The sequence below is a fragment of the Antennarius striatus genome, chromosome 19 (genome assembly GCF_040054535.1).
Source record: "Antennarius striatus isolate MH-2024 chromosome 19, ASM4005453v1, whole genome shotgun sequence".
Taxonomy (NCBI): Eukaryota; Metazoa; Chordata; class Actinopteri; order Lophiiformes; family Antennariidae; genus Antennarius; species Antennarius striatus.
Window position 1 is genome coordinate 9,041,937 of NC_090794.1, and position 13,866 is coordinate 9,055,802.

The 13,866-nt window shown below is 42.1% G+C and overlaps 2 protein-coding genes across 5 annotated transcripts; one reads left to right on the forward strand and one right to left on the reverse strand.

Moving 5' to 3' along the window:
* Positions 1-21: 21 nt before the first annotated feature.
* On the reverse strand, positions 22-8,607 carry fkbp1b (FKBP prolyl isomerase 1B). The gene is made up of 4 exons (XM_068343243.1): positions 8,424-8,607; positions 5,961-6,008; positions 1,104-1,216; positions 22-1,031 (listed from the first exon to the last, which is right to left on the reverse strand). Exons 1-4 carry the CDS (start codon positions 8,458-8,460, stop codon positions 903-905), a joined length of 327 nt encoding a protein of 108 aa, XP_068199344.1. The 5' UTR covers positions 8,461-8,607; the 3' UTR covers positions 22-902.
* A 261-nt stretch (positions 8,608-8,868) lies between these two features.
* On the forward strand, positions 8,869-13,863 carry wdcp (WD repeat and coiled coil containing). 4 transcript variants are annotated; one of them, XM_068342305.1, is made up of 6 exons: positions 8,869-8,970; positions 9,369-9,697; positions 9,815-9,971; positions 10,072-11,989; positions 12,228-12,348; positions 12,977-13,863. In XM_068342305.1, exons 3-6 carry the CDS (start codon positions 9,919-9,921, stop codon positions 13,168-13,170), a joined length of 2,286 nt encoding a protein of 761 aa, XP_068198406.1. In that variant the 5' UTR covers positions 8,869-8,970; positions 9,369-9,697; positions 9,815-9,918; the 3' UTR covers positions 13,171-13,863. The 4 variants fall into 4 exon arrangements, 3 of the variants coding, with proteins under 3 accessions (XP_068198406.1, XP_068198405.1, XP_068198407.1); XR_011038926.1 differs by having other exon boundaries at positions 9,369-9,971; positions 12,182-12,348; positions 12,977-13,116; XM_068342304.1 differs by having other exon boundaries at positions 9,369-9,971.
* The last annotated feature ends 3 nt before the right edge of the window (positions 13,864-13,866 follow it).

Below are 13,866 nucleotides of genomic sequence, written 5' to 3' on the forward strand. Positions count from 1 at the left end.
AACAGCAGACACAGATTTGTCAACACAAACATGCCATTTTTATTAAGGGTTGGTCAATAAATTCTTGTAGTAGCACTGGCTCTAACAGAGATTATTGAGGTGGTTCAGGCTGGGTACACTTGCAGTCAGGGTTTATAAGGGTATAAAATACACTTCACATAGCAACGTCATTCAGAGCATTCAGCAGGACAAACCATTTATCAAAGTGGCAATGCAGACAGTGGTATATGATACAGACACGTATCCATCTTCTTTTGCTGAAGCCGTAAGGTAGTTTATGTTGGGATCGCCATGTACAGTGCGCCCTCGAACATCAACGCTTGCGACTTCACGTCATTGCGGATTTTTGGTGGGCAGTCACATGATACCGTACACGCATTCTATCGGCTGACGAAATCCGGAAGTGCGCTGAGTAGCGTGAGTCTGGAACTTACGTGAGACACAAAGTGCTTTAAACAGTCGATAAGAGTGTGGGAAAAAGTAATAGGAGGTGGTTTAATATCAGTATGGGGAGGGTTCATAAACTTTTAAATTAAAAATAAGATTGTCGCTCGATCGCGCAATTCGTTAATCGCGTGTGGTTCCTGGAACGCATTAACCGCAAGTAACGAGGGCACACTGTATTACAGCTTTTCATCAGATTTTCTAATGGTTCAAAAGAATTTTACAAACATAACTGAAATGAATGCAAACAGCATCAACTGTGGTGAGGATGTCTCTGCAGTATTTATTAATACAAGATAGCAAAGAAGCAGCAGTATAAATGTAGAACTGAACAAGACTGTAGAAATTAGAGAGAACCAGGTGGATGGTGGGAGGCAGCAGCCGTGTATGGTCTCCCTGTGGACACAGGTTGTGGCGAACTCGGCCTCATTAACCGTCGACCTTTGAAGTCTGAGGCATCACTCCAGTTTGAGCAGCTCCACGTCGAATATAAGAGTGGCATTGGGAGGGATGACCCCAGGATGGCCCGTTGGTCCGTAACCCAGATCTGGTGAGCAGGTGATTTTTGCCCTCTGGCCCAGGCTCATCTGAACCGACAAGAAAAGAAAACGACTGATGTGGTGCAGAAACATGACGCTCTTGGAATGTAACCCACTTACCTGTGCTACTCCTTCTTCCCAGCCTTTAATCACTTCCAAACGTCCGATATTGAACTTAAAGGGCTTTTTCCTGTCTCGAGACGAGTCAAACTTCTTTCCATTCTGCAGCATACCTGCAAAGCATAAATTGCATTCACAAATCTGAGAGTTCTGCACACTTACATTTTAACAGCTACTTTTCATTCTTTAGCGTGATGACAGATCAATGCACGCCCTTTCCTTGATGGCTAATGTGTTGGAATGAGGCATTTTTAAGATTGTGGTCCCAGTGATGATTATCATTATGCTGGGTCTGTTTCAATTACCCAAAAATGAACAAATGTGAATCAGGAAACGCTGGCCCGCTTTAGTTAACTAGGGCACAGCCTGCCTCTATCTAGATCACTGGGGGTAAATGAGGCAGGGCAGGACCGAGCTTCTTCAACCTGACTATAAGACGGGCGGCATTAAATCCTGCTACAAGCCACAGAGTCACTTCAGTAGGCCACTTTGACCTGCTTGACATTCGGCTGCATGTTTTCATGCTGTACTCTCAATCCTGATGAATCTGATTACAGCTGTGAACGCTGGTATGAGCGCAATGAAGACATACTTTAAATATGATCAGTCAAAGACACGTTCAGAGGTCGTCTGGGTGATTATGTCACTTCCTTATTCGTTACGTAGGCCACGAGGGAATGAACTATTATTTTATTATGACCATGTATCAATAGACTGTGTATGTACGTTGTATTATTTGTGTTATTTAAAGTTGTAAGTTAAATGGAGTTTAGTGATGCTTCTCCCCTTTCTCTGCAGCTAAACTTAGATGGTTTGCTGTTGCCAACAAACGCTGCTGCATTGGGCTCGGTGCAGTCATGGAGTCATCAGGTGCATCTTGGGAGACAGATACCACCTGCTAGAGGGTTGTGCAACCAGCAGAAACTTTCTTTCTTCACATGAAGAAATACACAATTGCTTTCTGAAAATTGTTCACCAGTGGGGGCAGACAGAGGGGTTAACAGCAACACGGCCTGTGGTTCACACCAGCAGCCGGACAAAACCAGTTTTAAAACCGGGAGAAAACAATGGAGAAAACACCACCTGTGTGTGTGTTATGGAAAGAAACACAGCAGCCGTGTTCTGAGGACCAACAGGGAGTCAGTCCAGCGTGCTCCTGAGTAGCAGCATGGTTTGAAATTACATGCTCAAGTTTGTGGAACTTGCACACACTTCCTGCTATCAGCTAACAACGAGGGTGCACAAATATTTCACAGCTGCCCAAAACACCCAAGAAAGCAAAAAGCATGCCAAGCCACATTTGTATCAGGGCTGCGTTATCAAGCAGATCAAGCCAAAATAATGCTGGACCCTTCCCTTCCTGAGTCCGGCTCCCACACTCTCCCTGCAGGAAAGCCTTTCATTTCTGAAAAGACTTGCAAAATTTTTTTTTAAAAAGCCATGGCTGACAGGGGTGGGGTTATTTTTACTCCGTATCCTGTCTCGCCTCCCTCGCCGCCAGCACAACAACCCCCCCTCCCCCCTCAGCCCCAGAGTGGATGAAATGACATGCATGTAAAGCAATCTGTTCACTACAAATAGTGTGCATGAACTTCTCACACACTCCTCTCGGCAGAAAGACACAGATCTCAATGAGCGTTTAACGAAAAGAACAAGAAAAAGAAAAATGTGTTTCTTTCACCTGAAAATAATTTATAGAGTTTATTATGGGGAAGATATGAACCAGCAGGGTTGTACAAAGCCTGCTGGTTCATACTTCTTCATATCGTCATCCAATCTCTCTGCTTGGCTGCAAGAACATATTCTGCCCAAACACGGTGAAAGGCCTGCCAAACAGGCCACTCCACTGAAAGGAACCATATTCACCTTCCTGCACATGTAGGAGGCCTGAATTCAAAAGTTGCACATCATCAATTTTGTTTTTGTTAACTCCGTCATATCATGATTGAAGACACTTTATAAATAATCCCCACCATTGGGTCTCAACTTCAGGATGTTTCATGAAGGCTTGAGCTCCAACATGGTCAGAGTGATGTCCACATTTAGGCAGGACATCACATCCAAAGAGGTTGCTGCTCTTTAAATTCACATGTCTTGTAGGAGGAGATGGGGAGGCTTGTCTGGTGCCAAAGTTGTTGATCGAGGAAACTTCTAGTCTGCAGTAGTTTACCTTGATTGTGTGTGTGTGTGTGTGGGGGGGGGTCTGGTAGACGAAGCAGTTTTTATTATTTTCACCAGGCCTTCACTGCCTTATAGCAATGAAAACCCTTGCCAGAGTGGGAGGAGGTCGTTCTCATATCTGTGTGTTGATGTGCTCTGGCATGTACGTGTGTACATGCTTAAAATCCCAAAGGTGTAAATGAGGATCAGAAAGAAGATGGGAGAGACAGGCAGAAGATTCTGGAAGAACAAGGCTTCTAAATCTTAAATGCTATTACTGTACCGGTTTTTATCTTCGTTTTATCTGGAGAACTAACAGCAGAGCATGGTGCGTGGTGCAATTTGTGTGTGTGTGTGTGTGGGTGTTGAGGGGGAGGGGGACAGCCTGAGCCATGCCAGCTGGATGACTGGGACAGGCTTATGTTCCAAATATACAGCTAACCTGCATTATAAGTATTATCTCTTTATCAGGTCACAAACTAATCTTGTGTTTGAGCTTTAAAATTAAACATTTGTGTGTCAGCATCTCCATTTAAAAGGGCAAACTAACATAAGAAAAAAACATGCCATCCTAAAAATCATCCTTCGTACTCATTAGAGGACAGCTAATGCCTTATTGTGTAGTTACATACTGCACAACTAATACTTCTGATTACAAAATGATTGTTTTTGGAGAATACAACATTCCTGGGCTGTGTTTATAAATCTGGGTTGATTTTCACGTGGTATACATGCAGCGCTACACCAGTGCGTTCTCCTCCGTCTGCCCAACATGAAGTCGTTTCCCCTGCTGGTATAATAATATATTTATAGCAGTATTTGTGCAGGGTTCTCGTGTCGGCTTAACATTTCATGTGTTGCCACTGCCAAAACAAAAAGAGCTTATAGCTAAATCTCGTGAATCCCAGGGAAAAAAAAAGAGATAAGAAGGAAGGCTGAAGACTGAAAAACAACAGATGTTAAAAAGAAAAAAAGAGAAGGGAGATATGAGAGGTGCTGAAGGACACCCAAATTCATGTTTTTGTTTATTAACCAGATGACCAAAGTGTCAAACTGGGATATACCGAATCTCACAAGACCAGTTTTATAATAAGGGTGGGCTACTGGTTCTAGAATATTATGATAGTAATACATTAATTGAAAAAAAATTATCAGTATATATGATTATTGTGTGGTCATCAATAACAATTTCCCTGGTTTTAATCTGCGCCTGATGGGCGTGTCTTAATCCTGCCAGAAGGTGGCGGTAACGCACCTAACACTGTTAGAACCCACCAATCAGAATGGCTGAAGAACATTATAGCACACAGCAGATAGCAGACAATGATAGCTCCAAAAGTCCAGTGTAAAACTCTTTGAAATTAATCAATAAAATTGAGGTGCGGTTCCATCTCTGCCAGGCTGATGCAACACTTATGCACAATATTGTGCATAATAAAGGATTAGTGATTATTTTGATTGGGTATTTCATATATTTCTTGGAATTGGCAGCACAGACAGCAGAACGCCTCATCCAGGTTTGCCGGATGTTCCTGTTTATATAATCAAATGGAAGACTTCCCACAACTTAATTAATAATATCATTTCATTTGCATGTATGTTTCTACATAAGCCTTCAATGGCAACAGCTGTATTTGTTTTCATAATACACGCCCTAAGAACTCCAAAAACTTTCACTGAGAAAAAAAAAATCAGCTTCCTACATTACGGGGCAGCTGATCTCTGCAGACGTCTGGCCCGAAAGAGGAAATCAAGTTATTTCTTCCACCACTCCAAAAAGTTGAACACACAGTATTCACTATCCCAATGTTGAACTGTGTGTTCTTGACTGAACCTGAATTCATGAAAGAAAGTCTGTCTAGACAAGGAATCCATTTTGTAACAGATTAAGATGATTATGTGAGCCCTTTAAAATGCATCAGGATATACAAGAGTAGAGAATAATGCATCCACATTTCATATAAAAACACGCAGACAAGAATCAAGCCAGTTCACTACAGCGCTCACAATAACCTTTTATCTCCATGTAATAAAAGTAAGACAAACTCATGACTGAAGGCACTGTTTACCTTTAGTCTGACCTAGTTGTCTTTGCTGCCAAGTCTCTGGCCCTGCTTAACCCAAATGAATCCTCCCAAATGTCTCAGTAGCTCCTTACCCCCCCCCCCACTCTACCCCCTTATTGCGCAATTTGAATACAGAAAAACAGGAAAAAAGAAAGCATGTGTTTATGACAGGTTGTAACAGTTTGCGTTTGTTTGTGTGTACTACACATAGTAGCAGTCTCACAAGTTTCGACAGTCTTTAAAATAAGACATCAGTCATCTAAGTGCTCCATTAAAACAAAAGACGGATCAGGGTGACGTTCCACCCTGTCTCTGAACCTAAAAGCAGGTGTATACATGTTGAACACAAAGAGCTGGAAGGCTGCAAACAGAGCTATGGGGGAGCTCCAGGTGCTGTAAGCGCCGTTTCTTGGCAGTGGCACACCTCCAAGGCTACATTATGAGTGTCACCACTATAATTTAACCTGACACCCTTCTGATCTACTACAACACTGCACTGCATCCTCATGGAAACATTAGTGTCACACAAACAAAGACACACACACACACACACACACATTCCATCTCTCAACAAGTAGACAAGAATGACGTCTGTTTCTCACGGCAGCAAAGAGAAAAAAAAATGTCTCACCTATGTAATGAACAACACACGTCTGGCCCTTCTTTGGAAAAGTTCTTCCTGTGAAGAAAAGAAGAGGAAGAAAATACGAATTACTGTGTGTTTGTGTACCTAAGAGTTCAACTGGCAAATCCTGCCTGTTAAAAATGACTGGATTACATCTGCTAAGGTGTTCCTGGTTGTATGCTATATCTTTGGAAGCCTCCAGACGTGTCAGACACCTCTGCTTCAGACTTCAAACGAGAACTTCTTTGTCCAGGATGACACGCTACCACATGCTTCTGGGTGAATCATGGAGTCACCTTAGAACCTCCTAAGACCCGAACTCTTGCATGGCATGCGCTTTTGATTTCTCTTTGCTATTTGGTCTGATTGGGACCTGATGAACGTAAAAACAAAGAATTATCTTTTTACATGATGTGGTTTCTGAGAGAAAGGATGCTCACATATGAGGACATTCTTTTTCAATTTTAATAGAACACAATAAAGGCGATGACACAAAGCTGAGAGCTTTTCAGTGACTCATAACCGATTTAGAGGGAAATAATTGATAAGTAAAACAAAACCCATAAACTAAAACATAAAATGTCAATGTATTTCATGACAACTTAACTTAATGTTTGGAAATATATATTCACTTAATGTTTTTTCTCCAATGTTTTTGCTCGTTCTCATAAGAATTGTTTTCTGGTTGTAGGTTATATTCATATTGACAATATTTACAGTTCACAATTGGGATTTTTAGTTTGACAGCTTTTTCTTTGCATTAATCTGCCATTTGCACTGCCTTCCACTTTTATTAAGGTGTTCTTGCCGTGAAATGCTTTGAGCATTCTCATTGATCTAATTGGTGTCATATCACTCAAATAAATCCTCCCCAAATGTCTCAGTAACACAGTAAAAACCTAAACATTTTTGCAGCAGAGGAGTCACAATAAATTTTCAATTTGTTCCCTAGCTGAGAAAAGCACAAGAAAAGTCAGCTCTGGCTGCTCAAACCCATCCAGGAAAAGTCACAGAAGTTTGGGGCCACCAGTATGTAAACCGATTCAAAAAAAAGTGGAACACTTCAGGCCTATGGATCCGTGGTATGTCGGGTGTAGAAAGAATGACACACATGCTTGATTGAATGCACTTCCCACACTGATGTATGGTGACGGTTGGGTGATCCTCTGGGGCTGTTTTGCATCCACTGGAAACCTACAGCATGCTGAGGGTAAGATGGATTCCATCAAGCATCAGGAAATCCTAGAAGAAATCTTCTCTCCATCTGTGGTCATTAATGGTCTACAATCCCTGACATCCACTACATTTAATCACACCTTTACTAACTCAACTTCTTTCCTGGAGTCTCTGTGCTCTATGTGCTTTGTACTGTCTGTTGCCATGAGTAAGCCCTTTATAAATGAAACTCGATTGACTGATTGATACATATGAGCTTGTCAATAAGCCCTGGATCATTGGAGAGTGGCCTGCGCAGTCACCTGACTTAAATTCCACAGAAAACCTCTGGGTGGATTTGAAGAAAGCAGCCGTAGCGTGTACGTAAACTCAGGGATGGGCTGAGATTCCAGAAGTTGGGAGTCTGACTTTTCAGCGAAACGCTCTCTACAAAATACTGGAAACACAAAATGATTTGAATCATGTTGAGACCATACCGTTTTGTGTTATATTAGAAAAAACACTTGCAACCTCTGTTGTAATAACCTATTTAAATATTTCTAGATTGATTTTTATCTTGTTGTAAGCGATAAACCTTTTTGCCAGTCAACCTAAAACCTAATATAAAGACGACCACAGCTGACACTTCATTTAATCGTACCCTTAAAATAATTATTGATGTATTATAACTTTTTTTTTTTTTTTTACATTTGCAAATAAAACTGGCTTTTTCATACAAAAGCTGCTTCCATATTTATCATGAACCCTGTGGGATGTGGTTGATTTTCCATACAAACTAATGCTTAGAGCTGTTTCATGCAGCGTTCCAAAGATAGCTCCATCCAGACGCTTTAGCGGCCATTTTTACTGGAATTTCACGGGACTTCTTCTCCTGACTGAGTGTTTGTCCCTAAAAATTATTCCAAATAATGTTTACCTGGCACAAAAGTGACAGGAGTGTAAAGGAACATTCGCCGTGTTTATAGAAAAATGCTAAATTTAACAGGACGACCGGGAGAAGCTGACATTCAACAGTTACAACACATTAGGAAACGTGGAGAGTTCGAGGCGTCGAGTGATGACGAATAACGGAGTAGATGGATTTCTAGGCAAACAATACTATTCGGAAAATAAGTACTAGTTGCTATCAATGGAACCAGTGAGTTTCGTAACACATGGGGTGGTTTAAATCTATATTTTATGTAAAACGCGTTGACATTTGACAAGCTTTTCAACAGAATTCCAGAGAACTACTGACCCGTATCTCTTCACTACTACCGCATCAAGGCACAATGTGCAAATAAATAAACTCACCATCACCAGGGGATATTGTCTCCACTTCCACGCCCATGTTGGTGAAATACAACTGTTAGTTGTGCCTAAAAAGCCGGTTCGATAGTAGATTCTACACGTTTTATGACTACTGGTCGGATAATACAGATGGGAACCATGCAGTCTGCAGACACTACTACCACAGCGAGACAGCCAAGATATTCATGTTTGTGTGGCGAGACAGCGTCGAGATCGACAACTACATCACGTCAGCTCTGCGGGCGTATTAAGTGTTATGAAAATTTAAGTTTCATTTCCTATTAGCTATAATAATATTATAAACTCCTTTAAGTTTGTTTCTATGATATTTGACAATAAAAAAAACACCGTGGAACAAAATTAAACGTGTGAAGTTGTTTAAAACAAGACGTCGTAATTGAACTCCATATCCCATAATGCTCTGAACTTAGTTTTGCTTCCGAGTTCGTTTGACGTGTGCGTTCAGATCCAAAACACATTTTAGCGTAGCTATGGAAATCTACTTTTTGAGTTACATGAGTTCAAAATGAACTACCTACGCCTCTTTAAGGTACGTGACGAATAAAAAAATTTTGTGAGCATTTTAAATTCATTTTTGGTTTGCTTGCTGGACGCAATTGTGGTACTGAATATATTTAATGAGTACCACTGGGTGTCATGGAACATTTTTTAACAATCTCTTATTAACAGCGAATGTTCACACATCTCACATGCTCAAGTTGATGCACTATTGTATTACTTATGACTGTTGTAAATGATATTTCACATGCCAACCCCCCCCATAAGTCACCGGTTATTTAATGAGAAATAACATCTTTTTGATTACTGTAATTTGTTTAGTTTGTGAACTATTGCCACATCTCACTGAAGGCAGGATGTGAGGAGACGCTCCTACCTAACACATAGTATTGCAGATTCAATTCAACAAAACTTTATTTGTCCCCAAAGATCAATTGAAGACACATAAAGCAGCAATATTGGTGCAAAAGGAAGACATTATCGCTGCTCTACGCACCGGCCGGGTCAGCCACACGAGGAGCGAACCGGAACCGAAAGAAAGAAAAAGGAAGGGAGGATGAAAGAAAGGAAGAAAGAATGAAAGAGAAAGAAATTTTAAAAAAAGGAAGGAAGAATGAAAGGAAGAAAGAATGTTCTTCCTTTGATTTTTAAAAGCATATTTATTCACAAGAAGCAAATCACAAAATTATCACACTGACACAAAATCCAGAAGAGATTCGTGCAAAAAGGAATTCTTAATATCTCAAAAACAAATAATGGTAGGACCTTCAACAGGACTGTGAGTTTCCTGAACAAATAAAACATCTAACTTTTTTGTTTTTATCAAACTAAAAATAGAGATTTTTTTTTCTTCATGTCCCCTGAATGAAAGAAAGAAAGAAGATTCCAACTGGACCTCCTTATTGTTAAGGTCATTTAGGTGTAATCTGCTCTAAGTGTTCGTCACCTCTGCCTCAGCTCAGGCAGAAGGGATTAAGACATGTACTTGGAGGGAGACACGAGAGAGGTTCCTGCTATTCTTAATCTGCAAAGGTAGCTATAGCTACTCCTGAGTAGGACCCGTCTAGATCAAATACAGGTTGTTGTGATCGTTTTATTCACTGTCCTTTAACTATTTTTTAATACGTGCTAGGATGGATCTCGGTAAGGCAAAGCTCCTTCGGACAAGTGTCAACTGTTTACATCAAGCCATCCACCCTGTACACGGGATAGCATGGACGGATGGAAAGCAGGTCTGCCTGACAGCTCTGTACTTCATCAACGGTGAGGTGAAGTTTGGGGACACCAATGTCATTGGGCAGTTTGAGCATGTCTTTGGACTTTTCTGGGGCCCGCTCTGCTGCTCGGACTCCCCTGCCTTGTTAGCGGTTCAGCACAAAAAGCATGTGACCGTGTGGCAGCTTCAGCTCAGTACCCTGGAACAGAACAAACTGCTGTGCACTCAGACTTGTGAAATGAGCGAGCCTTTCCCTTTGCTCCCGCAAGGCTGCGTCTGGCATCCCAAACTGGACATTTTGGCTGTGCTGACCAAGAAGGACACTTCTGTGCTCTTTTCTGTCAGGGTGGACAACCGGAGAACAAAAGCAGACATTAAAGGTGGTGGACTTATTCACTGTGCATGCTGGACTAAGGATGGCACGCGTCTGGTGGTGGCGATCGGCAGTGCTCTTCACTCGTACATCTGGAATGACATTCAGAAGACTCTGGTGGCCTGTTCCTTCTGTCCCATTTTTGATGTGGGAGGCTACATCTGTGCCATGGAGGCCACAGCGGAAGCTCAAGTAGCTGTGGCTACAGAGCTGCCCCTTGATAAAATCTGTGGGTTAAATGCTGGAATGGTCTTTGACATTCCAGAGGCTGAGTCCATGCAAAGCCGTGGCTCACATATGGTTATTTCAGATGAGGACAATCTTCTGGATTCTCGAAGAAGATCCTTTGAATCAGAGAAATCCTTTATCCCCAGCTCTAGCCCTGTCGACCTGACCCACCTCTTAGCGAGGCACCGTCGCTCTGATCCCAGCCCCCTCATTCACCTGCGCCGTCGAGACACCGTGACGGGGTCCGGCCAGGACTCCTCTCACCTCATCCTGGTAACTTATGAGCGAAAAGTTACTACTACTCGCAAAGTCAGCATCCCAGGGATTTTGGTTCCCGATATTGTTGCGTTTGACCCACGTGGGTCCACGGTAGCAGTGGCTTCCAACTCCTGCAGCATGGTGCTTGTTTATTGCATCACAGCCTCTGCCATGCCGAACATTCAGCAGATCTCTTTGCAGACAAACGACAGGCCCAAAGGTGTCTGCTTCCTCAACTCAAAGATGCTGCTATTGATGGTGGGCAGACAGAAGACCAATGACCCGGCCTTCATCCCATCTTCAAACACAGATAAATATATTCTTCGTCTCTTTGCCAAAGAGTTGATGTATGATGGAGAGACTCCTATCGCACCATCCCCCTCTCCCCACAATCATGAGCCCACCTCTAATTTCTGTGCAGGGATTAGGAGGCACTCCGAACATCTTTGTAAGGATGATCGAGAGCGGCCAGGGATAAAGGACTTGGTGTTACCCACAGGGGGAGTTATTCCATCACCAGGCATCAGGCGCAGGCTGATAGAAGAAGTGAAGAGTGCTGAACCTAGCCCCGTCTCCAGTTCTGTGGACTTTTCTGATCGAACATCGGACAGAGCCTTGTCCAGTGCCTCCTCTATTACAGTGGAGAACTTTGACATGGACCACGTCAACCGTATGGCCAACCTGGCGGTGGCCGGTCAGGCCAGCAGAGATTCCAGCCGGGCTAGCTCTCCTCGCCTGGAGCCTCCAGAAAAGTCTCACCTGGAGCAGGCTGTGTCTGCGTCTGAAAAGACATCGAGCCCTGCAAAGGAGCGAGCAGTGGAGCAGCTCGTTCAAAACATGGATAGACTGTTTACACGTTTCGCAGATATACAGCAGTGCCTGACTGAGATCAGAGACTATACCCAGAATGGAAAGAAGCCCCTGAGTGTCTACCCCACTGCATGTGAAGCACCATACATCAACGTCACATGCCAGGTACAGTGACCACATTACTTTGTTCAGCTTGCAGGGATAATAATCCTAGCTAGAGACGAGGAGAATCCTTCCTTCATTAGCAGCTTTAGCGTTAGGTGATTAAGCAGCCAATTTTCACTTACAGTTAAGGCAACTGCTATCCCTGCATTGGTGTTAATAATAGTATTTAACATAAATTATTTTTATTCCCAGGGGAATCTGCTTCAATCCACATCTTACATCTTTGTGCCTTTTACAGAAGCAGTTGTCAGAAAATGTGTTTATCGACGAGCGTCGTCCAGTGCTGCTGTGTGATGGGAAACTTTGTCTGCGTGTACTCCAAGACCTTTTCAACCTAACTATAGTGGAGATGATGTATGGTAGGTGTCTCCTTTTAGTTTGTTTTTGTATTTTTTGGTATCAAAATTATTAAGAAATGGGATTTATTTACCAGGAAGTCTGTATACATGTGGCAGCGCCTAGAATCTCAACCATGGTGTGATACATTGTGTGTGTGCATGCGCGCATGTGTGCACACTCGTGTACTGGAAGGACAAATAAAAACTTTTGAGTAACACCTCATCGATCTCTAAGGTCTCCTCAGTAGTATTTTCACCAAGCTTGAGTTCAATTATGACGTCAGATGAAGTTCATTAGACAGGTTGTCTAAGTCAGCTCTCTACAGTTAAACCTTGTAGTTTTTTAAATCGTTAAGTCATTAATGCAGAGCTTGAACTGATTGACAGTCTTATTTTCTTGTACTGTGTTCGACAACACATTCTAGCATTGTTTTGGGAGCTTGCATGAGCTATAAATAGAAGTGATTAAAAGCCTAGCTCAGATTACAAGGTTTTAAACAAAAGAAGCTTACTTCTATTAAATGAACAAAGTATTATGTTGCTGTAGCAAGACAGACACTACCGTCGTGCACAATACCTTTTGGTGTAACTTCTTATTTGATGATTAAACAGCCACTCTGGTCCAACAGTCTTGTGTCATTTTTTCCAGGTCCTTTGTGGATTGTGCTTGTGGCGGATGCTGATGGCTTTGTGCCTCTGACATTCAAGTCCAAAGAAGAGCTCACAGTGCGAAATGGGAGGCGGAAAACTACTCTAAAGACTCCTGGGAGTCCAGACAACTCCTGCCCATCTAGTCCAGTTCCAAGTCAAATCCCCAACACAGCCACAGAGGCTTCCACATAGTGCCTCCGAAGACACGTATCAGTGAATGGACCAATACTATAGTACCAATGCTTTTGTGATGTACTTGACTGTAACGGAAATGTGCAAGGTGGACTGAATGTGGCATGACCACGCTGAGCCTCACCAATGAAGATAACCATAAATGTATTTACTTATTTATTTATTTTACTAAAAACATTGTTGATTTCGAAACAGCTGCCTGTTCATATATGTTCAGATGTTGCTTCTTTAACATGAATTATTGTGCACTGAGACATTGATCTAAAGTTTTATGTGTTGACAAAATGCAGTTGAAGCAGGACACCAATAGCAGTGCCATGGCTCTGTATTCTCAATTTTTGGTGTGTTTTAGGGATGTTTAAGAAGGTTTTCAATACTTCAGACGTTCTGGTACACCAACTAAGAGATGTTATTGTAAATGTTTGGTTTTGAATTTCAGGTTTTACCCTGTTAATTTCCAAATCTGCACAGAATAGTCCAACTCGTCATTCAAGGGTTATTGGATATTCAGTACTGTGGGGAAAACTAAAATGTTGCAGTAACTAAACTGGCCACCAGAGGGGGGAAAGGCTCAAAAAAACTTTCCTTTCATTGCTGTCCAGTAATGCAGTGCTCTACAGAGAACCAATCAAACGTTGTTTTTTTGGTTGTTGTTGTTGTTTTTTGTAGCTTTTTTGAAAAATAAAATTGAATAAT